Source organism: Schistocerca serialis, chromosome 2 (assembly GCF_023864345.2).
Source record: "Schistocerca serialis cubense isolate TAMUIC-IGC-003099 chromosome 2, iqSchSeri2.2, whole genome shotgun sequence".
Taxonomy (NCBI): domain Eukaryota; kingdom Metazoa; phylum Arthropoda; class Insecta; order Orthoptera; family Acrididae; genus Schistocerca; species Schistocerca serialis.
The window spans coordinates 55,929,728-55,948,130 of record NC_064639.1 but is presented as its reverse complement, the minus strand read 5'-3'; the positions used below and the strand labels follow the sequence as shown (position 1 = coordinate 55,948,130).

Sequence of the window (18,403 nt, the reverse complement as noted above, 5' to 3'; positions counted from 1 at the left end):
GCTCTACACTACAACATATTCAAAGCCTCGGGTATGTTTACTTCTTAGTGTTTCGTTTTTTTTTCCGCAGTGTGAAATGCTGATAGTTTGACAGTGTTGTTATCAAGACTGGGGATATCCAGACTAAATATTCAGTTTTACGATATTGCAATGCCTGTGTTATTCCGAATTATGATGCAGAGTTCATTCTTACATTCATGCATGTCCGAAGAAAAAGGCACTACAGCGACATCAGCCGTCATGTAATACAAGAAATGTATTCGCATTTGCGAATATGAACTACCATCTGCTGTATAATGGAATGACCACAATAAAAAATGGGACTCAGACCCCGATTTCCCCGCAAGCGATCGCCTTACCATTTGACTAACCGAGTACGGTTCATGGTCAGACCCAGACAGCCTGTACTTGTACATGCTTCATCTACACTACTGGCCATCAAAATTCCTACACCAAGAAGAAAAGCATATGATAAACGGATATTCATTGGACAAATATATTGTACTCGAACTGATATGTGATTACATTTTCACGCAGTTTGGGTGCATACATCCTGAGAAATCAGTACCCAGAACAACCACCTCTAGCCGTAATAACGGCCTTGATACGCCTGGGCATTGAGTCAAACAGAGCTTGGATGGCGTGTACAGGTACAGCTGCCCATGCAGCTTCAACACGATACCACAGTTCATCAAGAGTAGTGACTGGCGTATTGTGGCGAGCCAGCTGCTCGGCCTCCATTGACCAGACGTTTTCAGTTGGTGAGAGATCTGGAGAATGTGCTGGCCAGGGCAGCGGTCGAACATTTTCTGTATCCAGAAAGGCCCGTACAGGACTTACAACAGGCGGTCGTACAGTATCCTGCTGAAATGTAGAGTTTCGTAGGGATCGAATGAAGCCACGCGTTGTTACACATCTGAAATGCAACGTCCACTGTTAAAAGTCCCGTCAGTGCGAACAAGAGGTGGCCGAGACGTGTAACCAATGGCACCCCAAACCATCACGCCGGGTGATAGCCAGTATGGCGATGACGAATACATGCTTCCAATGCGCGTTCGCCGCGATGTCGCCAAACACGGATGCGACCATCATGATGCTGTAAACAGAACCTGGATTCATCCGAAAAATGACGTTTTGCCATTCGTGCACCCAGGTTCGCCGTTGAGTACACCATCGCACGCGCTCCTGTGTGTGATGCAGCGTCAAGGGTAACTGCAGTCATGGTCTCCGAGCTGATAGTCCGTGCTGCTGCAAACGTCGTCGAACTGTTCGTGCAGATGGTTGTTGTCTTGCAAACGTCCCCATCTGTTGACTCGGGGATCGGAGACACGGCTGCACGATCCGTTACAGCGATGCGGATAAGATGCCTGTTATCTCGACTGCTAGTGATATGAGGCCGTTGGGATCCAGCACGGCGTTCCGTATTAACCTCCTGAACCCACTGATTTCATATTTTGCTAACAGTCATTGGATCTCGACCAACGCGAGCAGCAATGTCGCGATACGATAAACCGCAATCGTGATAGGCTACAATCCGACCTTTATCAAAGTCGGAAACGTGATGGTACGCATTTCTCCTCCTTACACGAGGCATTACAACAACGATTCACGGGGCAACGCCGGTCAACTGCTGTTTGTGTATGAGAAATCGGTTGGAAACTTTCCTCATGTCAGCACGTTTTAGGTGTCGCCACTGGCACCAACCTTGTGTGAATGCTCTGAAAAGCTAATCATTTGCATATCACAGCATCTTCTTGCTGTCGGTTAAATTTCGCGTCTGTAGCACGCCATCTTCGTGGTGTAGCAATTTTAATGGCCAGTAGTGTGTATTTCCGTACGGGCGAGACATTTCGCTTGCCGTATTTATCCGCTCACACCGGGCAAGCGACATTCCAGTAAAATGTCTCCCCTGCACGGGAGTATACATATGCGTGTACGATAACAGGTTGGAGGCAGGTGGTTTACGACATAGTAGGTTTGAGTCTAGACGTGAGTTGTGCACGAGTAGCCAAACAGTAAGGCGACTGGTCGTGGTAAGGGCAAGATCCGGGTTCGAGTCCCTGTCCGGCAGAAATATTCTCTGTCGTCATTCCATTATACAGCTTAACGTAGTCCATATACGTTTCTTGTTTACTGTCAGTTTTCTGTAATACATTTGCCTTGGACCAAGTCCAACATTTCGCCGTGGCTGTCACCATATTGTGTCGTAAATTTTCAAGGGTGGTATTCCATGTGATAAATATTGGGTCAACTGTATTTGACACTTAGGTTCTCCATCTCCATTCAGGTCAAATCCCTAAATTGCATTATTTCGTAGTATGAACGAATTTGTTACATTTGTCATAATAGTACGCGGGAGTGAGAAGTATAAATGAACTTCACCTTACTCGTTTGTCGATTGAGACGAATTTTCTTTGTTGTCGATGTTCTACATGCAGTATCAGCTTTCTCTCGGGCTGGCATCTACAGTTATTGGATCTCGTTTTTTTCCCCATAAATTATAAAACATTATTTTTAGATTTAAGCTCGAAACAAATGTTATTCTCCTTCTCAAATACAACAAATGGAATTCTGACTGGACGGCAAACGTGTATGCGCCTTGACGTTACGTAACAACCTTAAAAACAGCCGTCTGAACACGCATACTCTAGTCATGCGTTGGTATGCCTCTACAACTTTTAGCCTCCATGCTTCGCTCTATAACCTTGAGGCCTCGAGACATGTCCTGTCAACCAGTCACTTCTTTTAGTCAAACTGGCCTTTCCTCTGCATTTCTATTCAGTATCTCCTCTCGTGTAAAAACCTCAATAAGCTGTTATCGGAACTATTTGTTTTGCTCAGCGACCGGTTTCAGTTGTAATGGTCATCTTCGGATTGATCGTGACTTGTAGTTAACAAAGGAGGACAGATCAGTCCGAAGATTGTTGTTGTTTTTACATGTTGTCAAACTTTGGAACGCTGTTATCTTCAAAGAGACCATGTCTCCCTTCACATCTTCTTTTAGTTAACCGAGATAGCCTTTTCTGTGTGGCGCCATCTTTTAACACGTTCTGTTCTCTTCTTGTCTCGCGGTTTATCGTCCACGTTCCACTTACTTTCGAGGCGACACTCCACACGGATAGCGTCAGAAAGCACTTACATACACTTTCTATTAGACATTAATATATTGCTCTTTTTGAAACGCTGTTCTTGACATTGCCATTTTAAATTTTATGTCTACTTCGGCCATCGTAAGTTATTTTACTGCCCAAATAGTAAAACTCATTTTGTTATGAAATGCCCTCTGCTTCGTCTGACTTAATTCGGCTACATTCCATTACCATACCAGTCAGCTGGTCTTCCATGTCCTTTGCCGTCACTGAGAGAATTATTAAGTTGGTGCAGGAGTTAGTAACGCTTTTGTTTTGCACGGTGGTAGTTCGGCTGCTATTGGTTTACTTACTATACCCGAACTCCCAGCAGGCGCGGGAAACGGGCAGCGAGCAGTATGGCTGAAGGAACGGCGGGGTGCGAAGTGGGACAAGCATGCACTGCAAGCGCGCACTGGGGCTAACACAAACGTGTTCCTTAAGCTTCCACAAAAGCAGCTGTGCGTAGGACAGAGTTAATCGTCTGTTAAATACTTCGTACCTTTGAGATCACTGACATATTAAATAAATACATTAACTGTGCTTTTTGTTGTTTTTCATCGTCGCAGCACTTCACTACATTCATCATCATTTTACGACAAGCGCTCCTTATAACAGGATTTTCTTTTCCGAACTGGAGTCGACGGTGACTCCCGCGGTGGGACAGCAACCGGATCATCACTCATTTTCGAAACAGTGAAAACGCAGCTACTACACACTGACAGCCAGGGCCGGCCTTAGCCATCCAGGTGCCCCGGGCGAGTTGTCCAGTTGGCGCCCTTTATTGTATAAATAGCGAACCTGGCAGTGCTTTGCAACACGGCATTTGACTGTTTTCTAGAAATCGTCTTAAGTGGTTAATGGTGTCATCTTATGATCATAACATGGTTTTTTCCATCGTAAATTTGAGTATTTTATTTTTTTAAATGGAAATGAAATCCAAATAATCTGAAAGCCCGCTAAGACGCTCCATGTGTGTCTCGTGTAGCCTGTGACGTCAGTCCAGCATGCTGCTGTCGCTGCCGTAACAGTCAGTATAGCAGTGATATATTGTTTGGGCATTCACGTTTTGGGAAATTGTCTAAAAATATTGCGTAGTACTGCACTGTGCATCTACAACAACTCCAGAAAATTGTTTTTGCGTGTTCCAAACAAAGAAAAGATGCGTAAAATGTGGTTGAAACAGGCTCGTATATCCCAAATATTTCTTTTCTTTTCTGAAGCACCCCTGTACTAAAGCGAACAAAACAAAACAAAAATTATTCAAATTGGTCAAGCCATTTCTTTGTTTTGGTGAGACTAACACACAACAATTGATTTTTATATATAGGAGGTAATATGTATAACGAAAAAAAACACTAATTTTGAATTGGGTACCATATTTTTATTGAATTTAATATAACTGTAAGCCATAAACCTATATTTTCTGTCAGTCATCTGAACACAAAACATATTACGCCTAATGAAAAACAATTATAAACGACTAAAATTTTACTCTTCTCGCTTTTCTGTCGGCAAAGTCTCTGATCAGATTAGCAAAGTCTAGGTTTTCTGCAACTTCATTTTCAATGGACAGTGAGGCCAAACTGGTTAGTCTTGTTTGAGACATTGTAGACCGCAAGTACGTTTTTATCAACTTCAGTTTGGAAAAACTGCGTTCGCCGCTTGCGACAGTCACTGGTATTGTTAGCAAAATACGTAACGTTATCCAGATGTTGGGATATAACTCTTGAAGATTATGCTTTTTTATGAAGTTTAAGGCTTGAATAGGCGTTGCCTGGCTGTCTTCGAGATAGTGTTGCAGGCCTAAAATTTCGTCGCACAGCAAATTTCCATCAATATCTGACTTCATGTTGACAGTTAACTTTTCTTGTAATTTAGAACAGCATTGTATTAGTTCTTCTTTATTTTGATTTTTTTTATGTCAAACAAGAAACTCCACGTCGCAGAAAATTCTTGCATCTGTTCAAATCTTTCTTTCATGGATATGTGCACGGTGTCCAACAGTGCATTGAAAAACTCTACTTTAAACTTCTTTTTTGGGTCAGTTATTTGACCATCAACAGCCTCTTCACCCGGCCTGCGTTTGATACGTCTTAATCGCATTTGTGGTTTAAATAATGGCTGCGCACCAAGATCCGAAGCCAGTTCAGTTGCTGTTACAATAGCTTGTTCGAAACCTGTTTGTCTATATGTTTCCAAATAAGAGCAACATTTGTCAAGGATTCCCATAAACTCGACAAAGTTGATTGTGGGTGACTGACTTGCTTTACTCACAACGTTAATTTGAAATAGAACATCGTACCATGTCACGAGAGAAACAATGAAGCTGAAGTCTTTTAATTGTCCTCCTAGTGTAGTCGCTTCGTGTGACACCGCAGCATCGCTTTGTTCAGTAGCATCGGCCAAGGAAACCAAAGCGTCATGCATTTCGCATAATTGATAACGAACCGCTTTGACGCTATCAATTCGAGCTTCCCAGCGTGTGTCACTTACATTTTTCAGGGTGTATATCTTCAAATGGTCGGTCAAAATTTTCCATCTATTTACCGATCCAGCAAATAGATTAAACATTTTTTGTAACATTCCGAACAGTGTCACGGATTTTACTGATGATTTTGCCGCATCACACAATACCAAATTATAACTATGGCATCCACATGGCACAAAAAAAGCTCGTGGATTTAACTTCTTAATTCTGTTCTGGACGCCCTTATTTTTCCCCTTCATGTTCGCGCCGTTATCGTAGCCCTGTCCTCTGCAGTCATTAATGTTAAGGTCAAGATCACTCAATGTTTTTAAAATGCTTTCTGTGAGGCCTTCACCGGTTGTATCATCTATTTGCAGAAATGAGATGAAATGTTCTTTTACACTTACGCCATCCTCTGTTATGTCGGCGCATCTTAAAGTTATCGAAAGTTGTTATTTGTGGCTTATATCTGGAGTACAGTCAGCTATGATTGCATAATACTTTGAACCCTTTATGCGGGATACGATTGTAGACATAACGTGTGATGCCATGAGTTCTATTAATTCATTTTGTATATTTTCGCCGCAATAATGGTCAGCCAAATCACCATTCAATGCCAGTCTGACGTGCTCTTCCATGATTGGATCAAACTTTGCCAATAACTGTACAAGACCTAAGAATTTTCCATTATTTGGGGTAAATAATTTATCTGATAACCCTCTGAATGCCATATTATTTTCAGCCAAATACAAAGTAATGTGCATCAATCTTTGAAGCACATTGCTCCATCGTAAGCTTTCTTTAGAAATTGGCTTTTGTTCTTCCTTGTCAATAGTTAATCCAGCTTTAAACCTGATTTCAGCTTCAGTCCATTGAGTAAATGCTTTTTTGTGGTTAGGGCTATTTTCATGCAGTTTCAGAGCTTCACTTAAATGTTTCCAATTTCTGAAACCCACAGTGGTAGTCAAATTAGTAGTTGACTTTAAATCAAACAGTCGACAACAAAAGCAAAAGACACTGTCGTTTGATACAGGATAAGCTAGCCACCGTCGTCTGATAGTTTCTTCGTTTGATAGTTTTCTTGTGTAATGAGTTGAAGAGAAATGACGCCCATTTTCATCTTTTGGAAAGTTATTTAGACATACTTGTGAGGGTCCACATATTATAATGCGATCTATATCTCTAGCATTAAGTACTTTTGGCCACGTACCTACATCAGAAACATTGTATTGTTTTATTGCAAGAACGTTGATACTTTCATCGACCACAGATGTCATGTGTTGATTTTGACTTGGAGAAATATCAGAGGATTCATGCAAAGATGTACTGCGCTGGTCAATTTGATCACCTTCAATAGGTGATTGTATATTTTTTGTGTATAATTGTTCACAGTCTGAAGAAATATTTGCTGATACATGGACTTTTGATTCAATATCTGAAGTATTTGCCTTAGAATTTCCTCTGCCTCCGACTCTTACTGACAATTACTGACATGCGGGTGCAAATCGTAGCGCTGCCAACATACGCAGTCTAACAAACATTGTGTGGCGCTGTATTATTTCAGTAAGTTAGGGGAGACTTCTCTATGAATGCAGTGCACGCATTGCAAGATCTATTAATTAATGTACATGAGTCATTAAGTCACAAATATTCGATATAAATACATTCGTATTAATTAAATCATAATGTAATGTATATATCACAGTCTGTTTTTTCTTTTATTTGGAGCGACCGGTAGTTTCTGTTGTAAACGAGAGATGGTGCGGCTGCATGGGCTCTTCCTTGTTGCAGTTCTTGAAACAAATAAGAGAGGCGCTTTGGTAGAGCCCGTGCTAGCCCGCGTCAAACATGGATGGTTGCAGACAATACGAAGATTGCATTCAGCATGATTTCTCTTCTGCTACCCCGAATTCATCGCGCGTTCGTGAGATTAGCGACGTATGTTGAATGAGACTGAATAATATTTTAGTTTCGCGAAATGAGTGATTGTAAATTGTAATTTTTTTTTACATGCGTTTAGTACGTGGCGCCCCTTGGGCCCCGGCGCCGTGTGCGACCGGCCGAGTCGCCCCACCCTAAAGCCGGCGCTGCTGACAGCAACAGCACAGCCAAGCGACCCGACCGACACAGCAGGAAACAAGGGAGACGACAAATGCAGTCTACGCCGCTCAGTTGGCAACATGTACAAATCGCCACGCCACGCCAGGAAATCTCCCGACTGCTGCCGATAGTTTCCGATACGGAAGTGGGGGCCCCTCATGCCAAGTAATAGTTCCCGTACAGTATCGATTGTCATTTTTATTTATAGTTCTCTGTTGGTACTCGAGTTTACATATTGTCATTTCGTCATAGTGAGTGGCTCTGTGGATTCTAGAAAACGGAGTGCCAAGTGGAGAAATCTTGCCGGCGTATTTTTCCGAGTTCAGTGGAGGGGTGGCAGCAGCGGGAGCAGCCAGAAATATTTTCGCCGTGTGGGGAGATAATGCCGCGGCGACAAAATTGTTTTCTCATATTAAGGAAGATCGTTTTGACATTAGTGACTCTCCGCGTGCAGGAAGACCTTCGGGATTTGACGAAGACAGTTTAAGTGCCTTAATCCAAAATGGTCGACATACTGCCAAATGTTACGAACTGCTCCACGGTGACGCCTGTCCGCATTCTGCTAGACTGACGGGAGTTGCGTCGGGAAGTCATTCCGCACCCACCTTATTCGGCTGATCTGGGCCCTCAGATTTTCACCTTTTCCGCTCTCTTTCGAACAACCTTCGAGGAACTTCCCTTCAGGCTGAAAATCCACTACGAACACCACTCGACGAGTGCTTCACCTCAAAATCACCCGATTTCTATAATCACGGAATCGAAAAGTTAGTCCAGCGTTGGCGGACCGTTGTAAATAGTGATGGAGAATATATTGTCAATTATCGACGACTAATTCTGTGTTGTGTTTTATTATTATTTAGTTTATGGCCTTCATTGGACCACTGTAGTCAAAAATACAAAGTTCTAAACAAGATGTTACATATGGATACAATTTGGTTCGACAATAACTTAATATATTTAGGTAATATAATTATTAGAGGCTATTCTTATATGAAAGGTGTTTTGCTCTTCTGTCTGCCCAATATTTCTTCATTCTTTCAGATATTTTCTTTCTTTCTTCATCTGAGACAACTCTTCCTGTACTCCTTTTATTGATTTTCATTTGTAGTCTGGTTTGCGGGTCTTGCAGTATTCTGGTTTTCTCTGTCTTGTTTTTTAGGTCATCTACTGTAATTTGAAGTCCTTTTATATCTTCCTTAATTTCTGTGATCCATTTAATATCGCTCTTGCTAGTCCACAATTTTTGTATTATTTTTTTACTAATTCTGTTTTCTGGAGTTCTCATCAGATGTCCAAAGAATGAGATGCGTTTCTTCCTGATTGTGCTCATGACTGGTTCTATTTTCTTATATACTGTTTCATTTGATGCTATTCTCCAATGTCCATTTATTTTATACTGTTTATTTATACATGTCTTAATTATTCTTCTTTCTATTTTTAGTATTCTGTCAATTTCTGCTGTATTAGTTGTTTTGAAGATAGTTTCAGGTGCATATGTTATTTCTGGTTGTGTAACTGTTTTATAGTATTTTAATTTTGCATCTATAGATAGGTTTTTTTATTGTATGTAGTTTTGGTAATGTAATTTGCATAGTTCAGTTTTTTTATTCTATTTTGCCATGATGGCTTCTCATTTAGATTGTATGTTATTATTTCGCCTAAATATTTAAATTTATGAACAGTTTTGATTTCCTGTTCTCCTATTGTAATTTTGTTTGCAAGTGGTGGATCAGTTAGCATAATCTCCGTTTTTTCAAATGATATTCTAAGGCCTACTTTCTCTGCTATTTCTTGTAGTGATTTCACATGTTGCCTGGCTTCTTGAACGGTGTTGGCTAGGAGAGCAAGATCATCAGCGAATCCCAAGCAGTTTAAGCTAATATCATCTTTTGCACTTCCAATTCTTATCATCTTTGGATTGTCCTTGTACCATTCTCTCATTATGTATTCCAGTGCACAGTTGAAAAGTAATGGTGATAGGCAGTCACCTTGTCTTAAGCCTGTTTTTATGAGGAATGGTTCCGAAATTTCTCCTCTAAACTTCACTTTTGATTTGGTGTTGGTTAGAGTGAGTTGTATTATTTTAATTAGTTTTGGATGGAGTCCTAGATTTCTTAAAATTTTTAATACTGAAGGTCTGTGGAGACAGTCATATGCCTTCTTAAAATCTACAAATGTTATTACCAGAGGTTTGTTCCGTTTCTTGTAGTATGCCATAATCAATTTTAAAGTAATTATCTGCTCTGCACAGCTTCTCCATGGTTTGAAACCTCCCTGATATTCCCCTAACTCTTGTTCTAATTGCTCCTTGATTCTTTCATATAGGATCTTGGATAGAATTTTATATGTGCAATCTAGGAGAGAGATTCCTCTGTAGTTGTCTGGGTTGCTCTTATCTCCCTTTTTGTGTAGTGGGTGGTCCAATGTTCGGGAAATTGTTCTGTTACCCAAATTTTTGTTAGAGCCCTGTGTAAGGAGGTCTTGACTGTGTCACTTGCATATTTCCACATTTCAACAAAAACCTGATCTTCTCCACATGCCTTATAATTTTTTTGTTCTTTAAGAATTTCTTCTACTTCTTGGAAAGTTGGAGGGTCTAGTTTGTTAGGTTTGGTTTTTATTGGGGTATTTATGTTGATTTGTAAGGGTTGTTTGGGTTCCTCGCAATTCAGAAGTTTATTAAACTTACGGTAAAAGGATACGAACGTATGTACCGACCTAATACATCGTTCGTGGCAACCTTAAACTTTCGCTTCTTCGTGAACTGTAATTTCGTTCTCGTTGTTTTTTTAGAGCCACAGCCAGGTGCCTGTACACTGTACAAGTTGTATACAACATTCCATTCGTTGTACATTATCCGTGCTAGCTGAAGAATTTCAGAGAGTCAGATAACAGGAGCAGGTGGGTGGGCTGTGTGGCAGGTGGCCGAGCAGTTCCTGTACCACTGGAAGACGTTCCCCATCGTGCTGCCGCCGCCGGTGGCGAGCGCGGGCGAGCTGGGCGGCGCCGCCCCCGCCGCGGCCTCTGGGGGCGGCGAGCAGCCCCCGGCTCCGCCGCCGGCGCCGGCGCCGCCCCCGGCCGACGGGTCGGTGTCGCTGCCCCGGCGGCCGCACCGCGGCGCGCACCTCAACCTGCGGGACCTGTTCGTGGCGCCCGCCTTCGACGAGCTGGACGCCGTCGCGGTGGACGCGAGGGGCGAGCCGCGCCGCCTCAGCGGCAAGCAGCTCGAGGCCGTCCGCGAGCGCGGGTGAGTCTGCTCTGCTCCACACCTCCACATTTCATTAAATTAAGTATTTACACTGAAGTTACAAGAGTCACCGAATTCCTCCTAATACCGTGCCGGATCTTCTTTTTCCCGGCGTAGTGCGACAACTTGACGCGGCAGCCACAGACGAGACGAGTCTTTCCAAGTCCCCTGCCGTGCTGCCCGGACAGCCGCCATAATTGCTGAAGTGTTGCCTGTGCGGGACTTTGTGCACCAACTGACCTTCCGAATATATCCTATAAATGTTCGACAGACGCGTGTCGGGCGATCTGGGTGGCCAGATCGTTTGCTCCAATTTTCCAGAACCTTCTTCGAACTAATAGCGTACAAATTGTGGCCCGGTGACACGTTTGCGAACGTCGATTCCTCGAATGGCTGCGAGTGGTCTCCGAGTGACCGAACGTATAACCGTTTCCAGTGAATAATCGGTTCAGTCGGATCGGAGGGCCCAGTCAGTTCCGTGTAAACACCGTCCACCGACGGCTTCCTCATTGCCTCTTTAACGACTTCGGTCTGTGGCTTCGTGGGGTCTGCGCCGTACTCGAACTCTGCCGTCAGCTCTTATCGACTGAAATCGGCGCCTCGTCTGACCGGGTCACCGTTTTCTAGCCGTGTGGGGTCAAACCCGTACGGTCTCGAGTCAGGAGAGACGCTGCAGGCGGTGTCGTGCCGTTAGCAAAGACGTTCGCGTCGGTCGCTTGCTGCCGTAGCCCGTTAACGCTCCCCTAACGGATACGTTCGTCGTACGTCCCACATTGGTTTCTGCGGTTATTTCACGCTCGTCTATTAGCACTCGGAGCTCTGCGCAAACGACGCCGCTCTCGGTCGTTACGTGAAGGCCGTCAGCCAGTGCGTTGTCCGTGGTGAGAATGGATGCGTGATACCTGGTGTCCTCGGCACACTCTCGTCACTGTGGGTCTCCGAACCTAGCCAACTACCTTTCCGCGCTCAGAGTCTGCTAATTCCCATTGTGCGGCCGTAGTCACGCCGCAAACCTTTCCGCACGTTCGCCGCCTCAGCTGAGTGCTCGTCGAGGCAGAATGCCGTCTGCGGGACCCGGGTTCGATTCCCAACTGGATAGGAGATTTTCTCCGCTCCGCGTCTGGGTGTTTTATCTTCGTCATAACATCATCCTGAGCGACGAGCAAGTCGCAGCTAAAAAGACTTGCACCAGGCGACGTGATCTACCTAGAAACAGTAATCCTTTGAGGAACCAAAGACTGAATCTGTACCCACAAGTAAACGAGACAACAACTGGGAGCCTGTAAAGGAGTTTATACTAATAATTGCACAATAAAATAGCTCACCTTTGCAACTTTTGCACTGTCCTCGGCGGAACAGGCTCGGAAGAACTGCGCTGCTCCAGTCTCCCACTAGTACGACAAATTGAATGAGACATCGATCGGTGAGTAGGGCAACCTAGAGACAACGAAAAGCATGCTCGCATCCTTGAGATATTGGAACGCATGCTGGCACACTATGGACCGTGCAAAAGGAACATCGGAGTAATTTAAAAAAGAATCTGCTGTCTTGCAAATGACAGGCAACAATTCTAATTGCAACTCGCGTTGTACCGCGCGTTATTAATCTATGAAAAATACACATTTCATTTTTGATATATCTAGCTATGCTAATGCTACTGAAATAAGTGGTTTGGTTATCTATAACAATATATATTTACCAGAAATACGTTACAAGATACATACGTCTCTATGAACGTCTTCCTTTTAGGAAATTCAAATCAGAGTCAAAAGATTACGAAAATCTATTTCTCTTTACTGTCAGTATCTTTACTACAAAATACAGAGTCATTATCATGGAATATTGATACTGTTTTTCATATACATCACAGGGAGATAATTTATATTTTTACGTACTCTTGTGTGCAGGCCCGCCGTTGTGGCCGAGCGGTTCTAGGCGCTTCAGTCTGGAACCGCGCGACCGCTACGGTCGTAGGTTCGAATCCTGCCTCTGGCACGGATGTGTGTGATGTTCTTAGGTTAGTTAGGTTTAAGTAGTTCCAAGTTCTAGGGGACTCATGACCTCAGATGTTAAGTCCCATAGTGCTCATAGCCATTTGAACCATTCTTGTGTGCAGAGAATAACAGTTCGTTTTATTACAGAAACGTTTCATGTCAACTATAAATAAATGTTTCTCGTTCCCAGAGGACAGTACAATGACCTAAATACAAAATCTCCGTTTGAAAAATGAAGATTTTTTTTCGTTGTTACACGCGAGGCCACCAACCGAAAGCACCTGGAAGAGACACTTCAAATTTGACGAATGTTCCGTGGGCGTGGAACCAGAAGCTTCATTATCAAACATTTGTACTGCTCATCCAACGGCAATTGCAAATATGCTTCGTTGAAATATGTTTTGGAAAATAACCGGCCCTGCTCCATAAGGTCGCCACGAAAGGAGGCCACCACAGTTTGAGGATTGACCGTAAATTAAAAATCGGTGCGGAGACTTAGTGCGTGGGACGGCTTGTCGATGCCACCGACAGCAGCGTCGTGCCGCCATGGAAGCTCCCGTGCACCTCGATAGCGCGTTGGCTGTGCGACAAAATCGTGGCCGAGCTTTGTCCTCGAGAACAACGTTAACCTCAAAACAACTGCCTGTGCTTGTCACACAATTGATTTACTCTGTTTCGAGTACTGTAAAGTCACGCGCAATACATTGTCTCGAATTCAAAGACCAAACAAGTCAAAGGGCTCAATTCTAAATATGTTTGGGCAACTGGAGCGACACAGTACTTGAAAAGACACTGTTTTTGTCGTATTGAAGGAGGTCACTGGCAGACTATCGACAGGAATATCACTGGCAGGATGGAAAGAAGGCTTCGCAGCCGTGAGCTACCTAGTAAATCAGAAGTAGACCTACTCAATAGTATAAGCGAAGCACCTGTGTCTAATTTCATCGCCTCGGAACTGTGTGAGGGCTGTGCCGATGGTGGCGTCCTGTGCAAATGATTACCTAAAACCGTACGAACTTCCAGTGTGGGACTCAGTAAGCGGACCACGCGCGTAACACTGGGACTCGTGGCTCAGACGCTGCAGGCGGCTGCTGCCGAGACGGACCTTTGCCCGACTGTCCGTGTTGCGCGCTTTCTGAACCACTGCGATGGCCGGAGACTGTAAGTCGATCACTGCGACATCTAGAATGTCTTGCGAATCTCTTATTGGGTTGGGGAACTGTAATATTGCAGAAGGAATGCGCGCTTCGGGCACATTTTGAGTAATGGAATCGTGGAACATACCGTAGCATCACTGTATGGAAGCCCACAAGAGCACTCGAACCTGCATTGTCTACTAACGACCTGCAATTTAGCTGATCGCTGTTGTGTTTGTTCGAGTCGGTTGCTCCCTCAGCTGAAAGAACTTACAGTACTGGTAGGCAGCTGTTAGGTGCACCTGTGCTTCAAAATGTGCGTGCAACTGCTCCGTCGTGGTCCGTAATCATCTACCTCTGGACAAGAGTGTAAGAATAGTTTCAAACATAACCAAACAAATCCCTGCACCCGCATTTACTATAAGGTGAGCTTGGCACTACGTGTCTCGACTGTCGCCTCCCAGGCTGCCTCCTGCCCGTCCAACTCTTTGCAGATGAGGGAGCGGGTGCTCGAGTTGCAGCCGTCGTAGTCAAGTCAGTACCCGAGAGAGCCGAGTGCCGCTCCGCCACTGTAACTCGACGTCTCGAATCGAAGGTCTCTCTGGAAGTTGTGCAGGCATGGTAAATAAAAAAATGACACTCGTAGCCTACAACTGGAACGCAAAGATACAGGCTGGACGACACAGTAGAAGTAAAAATGCCGAGCACAGTCCAGTTGTGAAAAAGCCCTGACGAAGTCACTGTCATTACCTCCCTTTCCTGTTCCAGTCGCGTACGGTTCGCGGGAAGAACGACTGCCGGAAAGCCTCCGTGCGCATTCGAATCTCTCTAATTTTACATTCGTGATCTCCTCGGGAGGTATAAGTAGGGAGAAGCAATGTATTCGGTACCTCGTCCAGAAACGCACCCTCTCGAAACCTGGACAGCAAGCTACACCGCGATGCAGAGCGCCTCTCTTGCAGAGTCTGCCACTTGAGTTTGCTATACATCTCCGCAACGCTATCACGCTTACCAAATAACCCTGTGACGAAACGCGCCGCTCTTCTTTGGATCTTCTCTATCTCCTTTGTCAACCCGACCTGGTACGGATCCCAAACTGTTGAGCAATATTCAAGTATAGGTCGAACGAGTGTTTTGTAAGCCACCTCCTTTGTTGATGGACTACATTTTCTAAGGACTCTCCCAATGAATCTAAACCTAGCACACGCCTTACCAACGATTAATTTTATATGATCATTCCACTTCAAATCGTTCTGTACGCATACTGCCAGATATTTTACAGAAGTAACTGCTACCAGTGTTTGTTCCGCTATCATATAATCATACAATAAAGGATCCTTCTTTCTGTGTACTCGCAATACATTACATTTGTCTATGTCAGGGCTTCCCAGCCTTTTCAGCTGGCGCACCCCTTCCTCAGTCGAAAATCCATGGCGGACCCCTAGTCAGTCAAGAGCACAGTAACTTTAAATTTCAGAGCGAAACCCATGAGAACTGAAAGCTTCTTAATGCAAATGCCATGTTCCCAATGCCACCCCCCTCCCCCCCCCCCCCCCCCCCGAAGTATCAATAGTCTTTGGTTTTGAGATGAATGAAAACAACTTGAAATTAACGATCCAGTTTGAATTCCCATTGTATCCAGACTCTTACTAGTGGATTTACTCCCCTTGCTCAACACACCATAGCCTGATTAAAGTACTTGGTAATTGACATTTCACACGTTGGAGCTACCTTCCTGCAAGGGCAATCACCGTCACACCCAAATTTTCATTAATTGCTTTTGCATGAGTTTTCATGCAATGCTGAAAAGCAGCTAGTTCAGCATTCTTCCTTTTGAAAAAATCAATGTGTTTAGCATGGAAGTCCGGGTGAGTACCTTCAAAATGACGGCAATTTAACTGGAGCCATTGAACTGTTCGTAAGGACTCGCGCACAAATTAAACACTGAGCTTTACCCTCCTTTGGCTCCATAAAGCCCATTTCTAAAGAGCTTTCGTTGTACTTACGCTTCTCGGTTATTCCACTTCCACAAGATATTGCACTGACAAAGCAAGTTTAACATTTAATGATGCCTGGGGCCGCATACGTGCCAGCGAGCGCTGTGATTGGTCGACAAAGATCGCTCCGAGCATGCGTAAAAGGTTACAGCACATCTAGCGCCCCGAGCCGGCGCACAAACGACCCCAATATTGTTGCGAAACAGTCGATCAGAGAAGCCATATTCTCCGGCTCTAAATTGTGTATGCGTTCTCACTTAAGAACCACAAAGGCTGCTTGGGGATACGACCCAAAGTAAAAGTACACATGTTTTTCACATGAAAATAAAAAATTGTGATGAATTTGATTTTCACATTTCTATTCAATAATTTTACTCATTATTTTACACGATTTGGTGAAAGGTGGCCGCGGACCCCCTAGAAAGAGCCGGCGGCTCCCTAAGGGGTCCGCGGACCACACGTTGGGAAGCCCTGGTCTATGTTAAGGGTCAGTTGCCACTCCATGCACCAAGTGCCTATCCGCTGCAGATCTTCTTGCATTTCGCTGCAATTTTCTAATACTGCAACTTCTCTGTATACTACAGCATCATCCGCGAAAAGCCGCATGGAATTTTCGACACTATCTACTAGCTCATTTATATATATTGTGAAAAGCAATGGTCCCATAACACTCCCCTGTGGCACGCCAGAGGTTACTTTATCGTCTGTAGACGTCTCTCCATTGAGAACAACATGCTGTGTTCTGTTTGCTAAAAACTCTTCAATCCAGCCACTCAGCTGACTCTTACTTTGTTTATCAGGCGACAGTGCGGAACTGTATCGAACGCCTTCCGGAAGTCAAGGAAAATGGCAACTACCTGGGAGCCTGTATCTGATATTTTCTGGGTCTCATGAACAAATAAAGCGAGTTGGGTCTCACACGATCGCTGTTTCCGGAATCCATGTTGATTCCTACAGAGTAGATTCTGGGTTTCCAGAAATGACATGATACGCGAGCATAAAACATATTCTAAAATTCTACAACAGATAGATGTCAGAGATTGCGCATCTGCTCGATGACCATTCTTGAGAACGGGGACTACCTGTACTCTTTTCCAACCATGTGGAACCTTCCGTTCCTCTAGAGACTTGCGGTACACGGCTGTCAGAAGGGGAGCAAGTTCTTTCGTGTACTCTGTGTAGAATCGAATTGTTATCCCGTCAGGTCCAGTGGACTTTCCTCTGTTGAGTGATTTCAGTTGCTTTTCTATTCCTTGGAAACTTATTTCGATGTCAGCCATTTTTTCGTTCGTGCGAGGATTTACAGAAGGACCTGCAGTGTGGTCTTGCTCTGTGAAACAGCTTTGGAAAAAGGAGTTTAGTATTTCAGCTTTACGCGTGTCATCCTCTGTTTCAATGCCAACATCATCCCAGAGTGTCTGGATATGCTGTTTCGATCCACTTACTGATTTAACGTAAGACCAGAACTTCACCAAATGTCGTTCCACATCTTCTCGTGTAGGGAAGTTCTGCACCAAAACAGAGAACAGCCGTGACACAATTTTAAGTTAATACTTTTGTCGATAAGCACTTAGAAGTTAACCCACACGTGGGTCGTTTGGTCACTGAGGATAGGCTTCGGCTCCGGTCTCGCCCCGGGCACTCGTAACGATTCTTCTAGAATGCCTCGACCGTACTACAGATGAGACCACACTGAGAACTATCGTTTTTGCTATTTTTCATTCTTCTTTCTCTGCCACTCATTTTGATGTAACAGATTGAGGGATATCGTAGTGTGCTATCAGTACAGTGCATAGTGTTGAGAGACAAATGCATTAACACCAGCTGTTTGGTAGTGTCAAATTCCAACTGTAAATTAAATGAGATACAAGAATTTCTCTTTGAATGGAAACTGTGTGATCTCTGTATTAAGAAATTTTTCTTAACATTTTAGAAGCAAAACACAGGATTAACAGTTATCATCAGTTCATTGTCTTTGTTTTGGGTTTCTAATAATTAGTCGATCAAAATGGTATCAAATTATTTCATCGTAAAAATATTTCGATATTTGGCTGAGGTTTTGCTGCAATCACTCAGCTTATAGATCTACCAGCTTTCCCTCACAGTTAACAAGAGCAACAAAAAAACTTTCGTGCCATTTTCTATTTTGTCGTATCCTAATTTTGCTCTAATATTTACTGTGAACTGTGTAATTTTGTTACACATTCAAGTCATGTTCATTGTTAATAGCTGTAAAATCTGTATTATTATGTATTTGTTTCTTATGTTCCACAGAACTATCCTCTTTCCCCAAACTTAACATGTGACTCTGAATTTCTCACATAAATTAGC

General features: G+C 43.7%; 1 protein-coding gene across 2 annotated transcripts in view; it reads left to right on the top strand.

The window, feature by feature from the left end:
* LOC126456757 (uncharacterized) overlaps positions 1 to 18,403 on the top strand; it is a 783,002-nt gene that overhangs the window by 570,953 nt on the left and 193,646 nt on the right. For both annotated transcript variants that reach the window (XM_050092505.1, XM_050092504.1), the window contains exon 5: positions 10,620 to 10,945. In XM_050092505.1, coding sequence (XP_049948462.1) covers positions 10,620 to 10,945 — 326 coding nt within the window. The remainder of the gene's footprint in view (positions 1 to 10,619; positions 10,946 to 18,403) is intronic.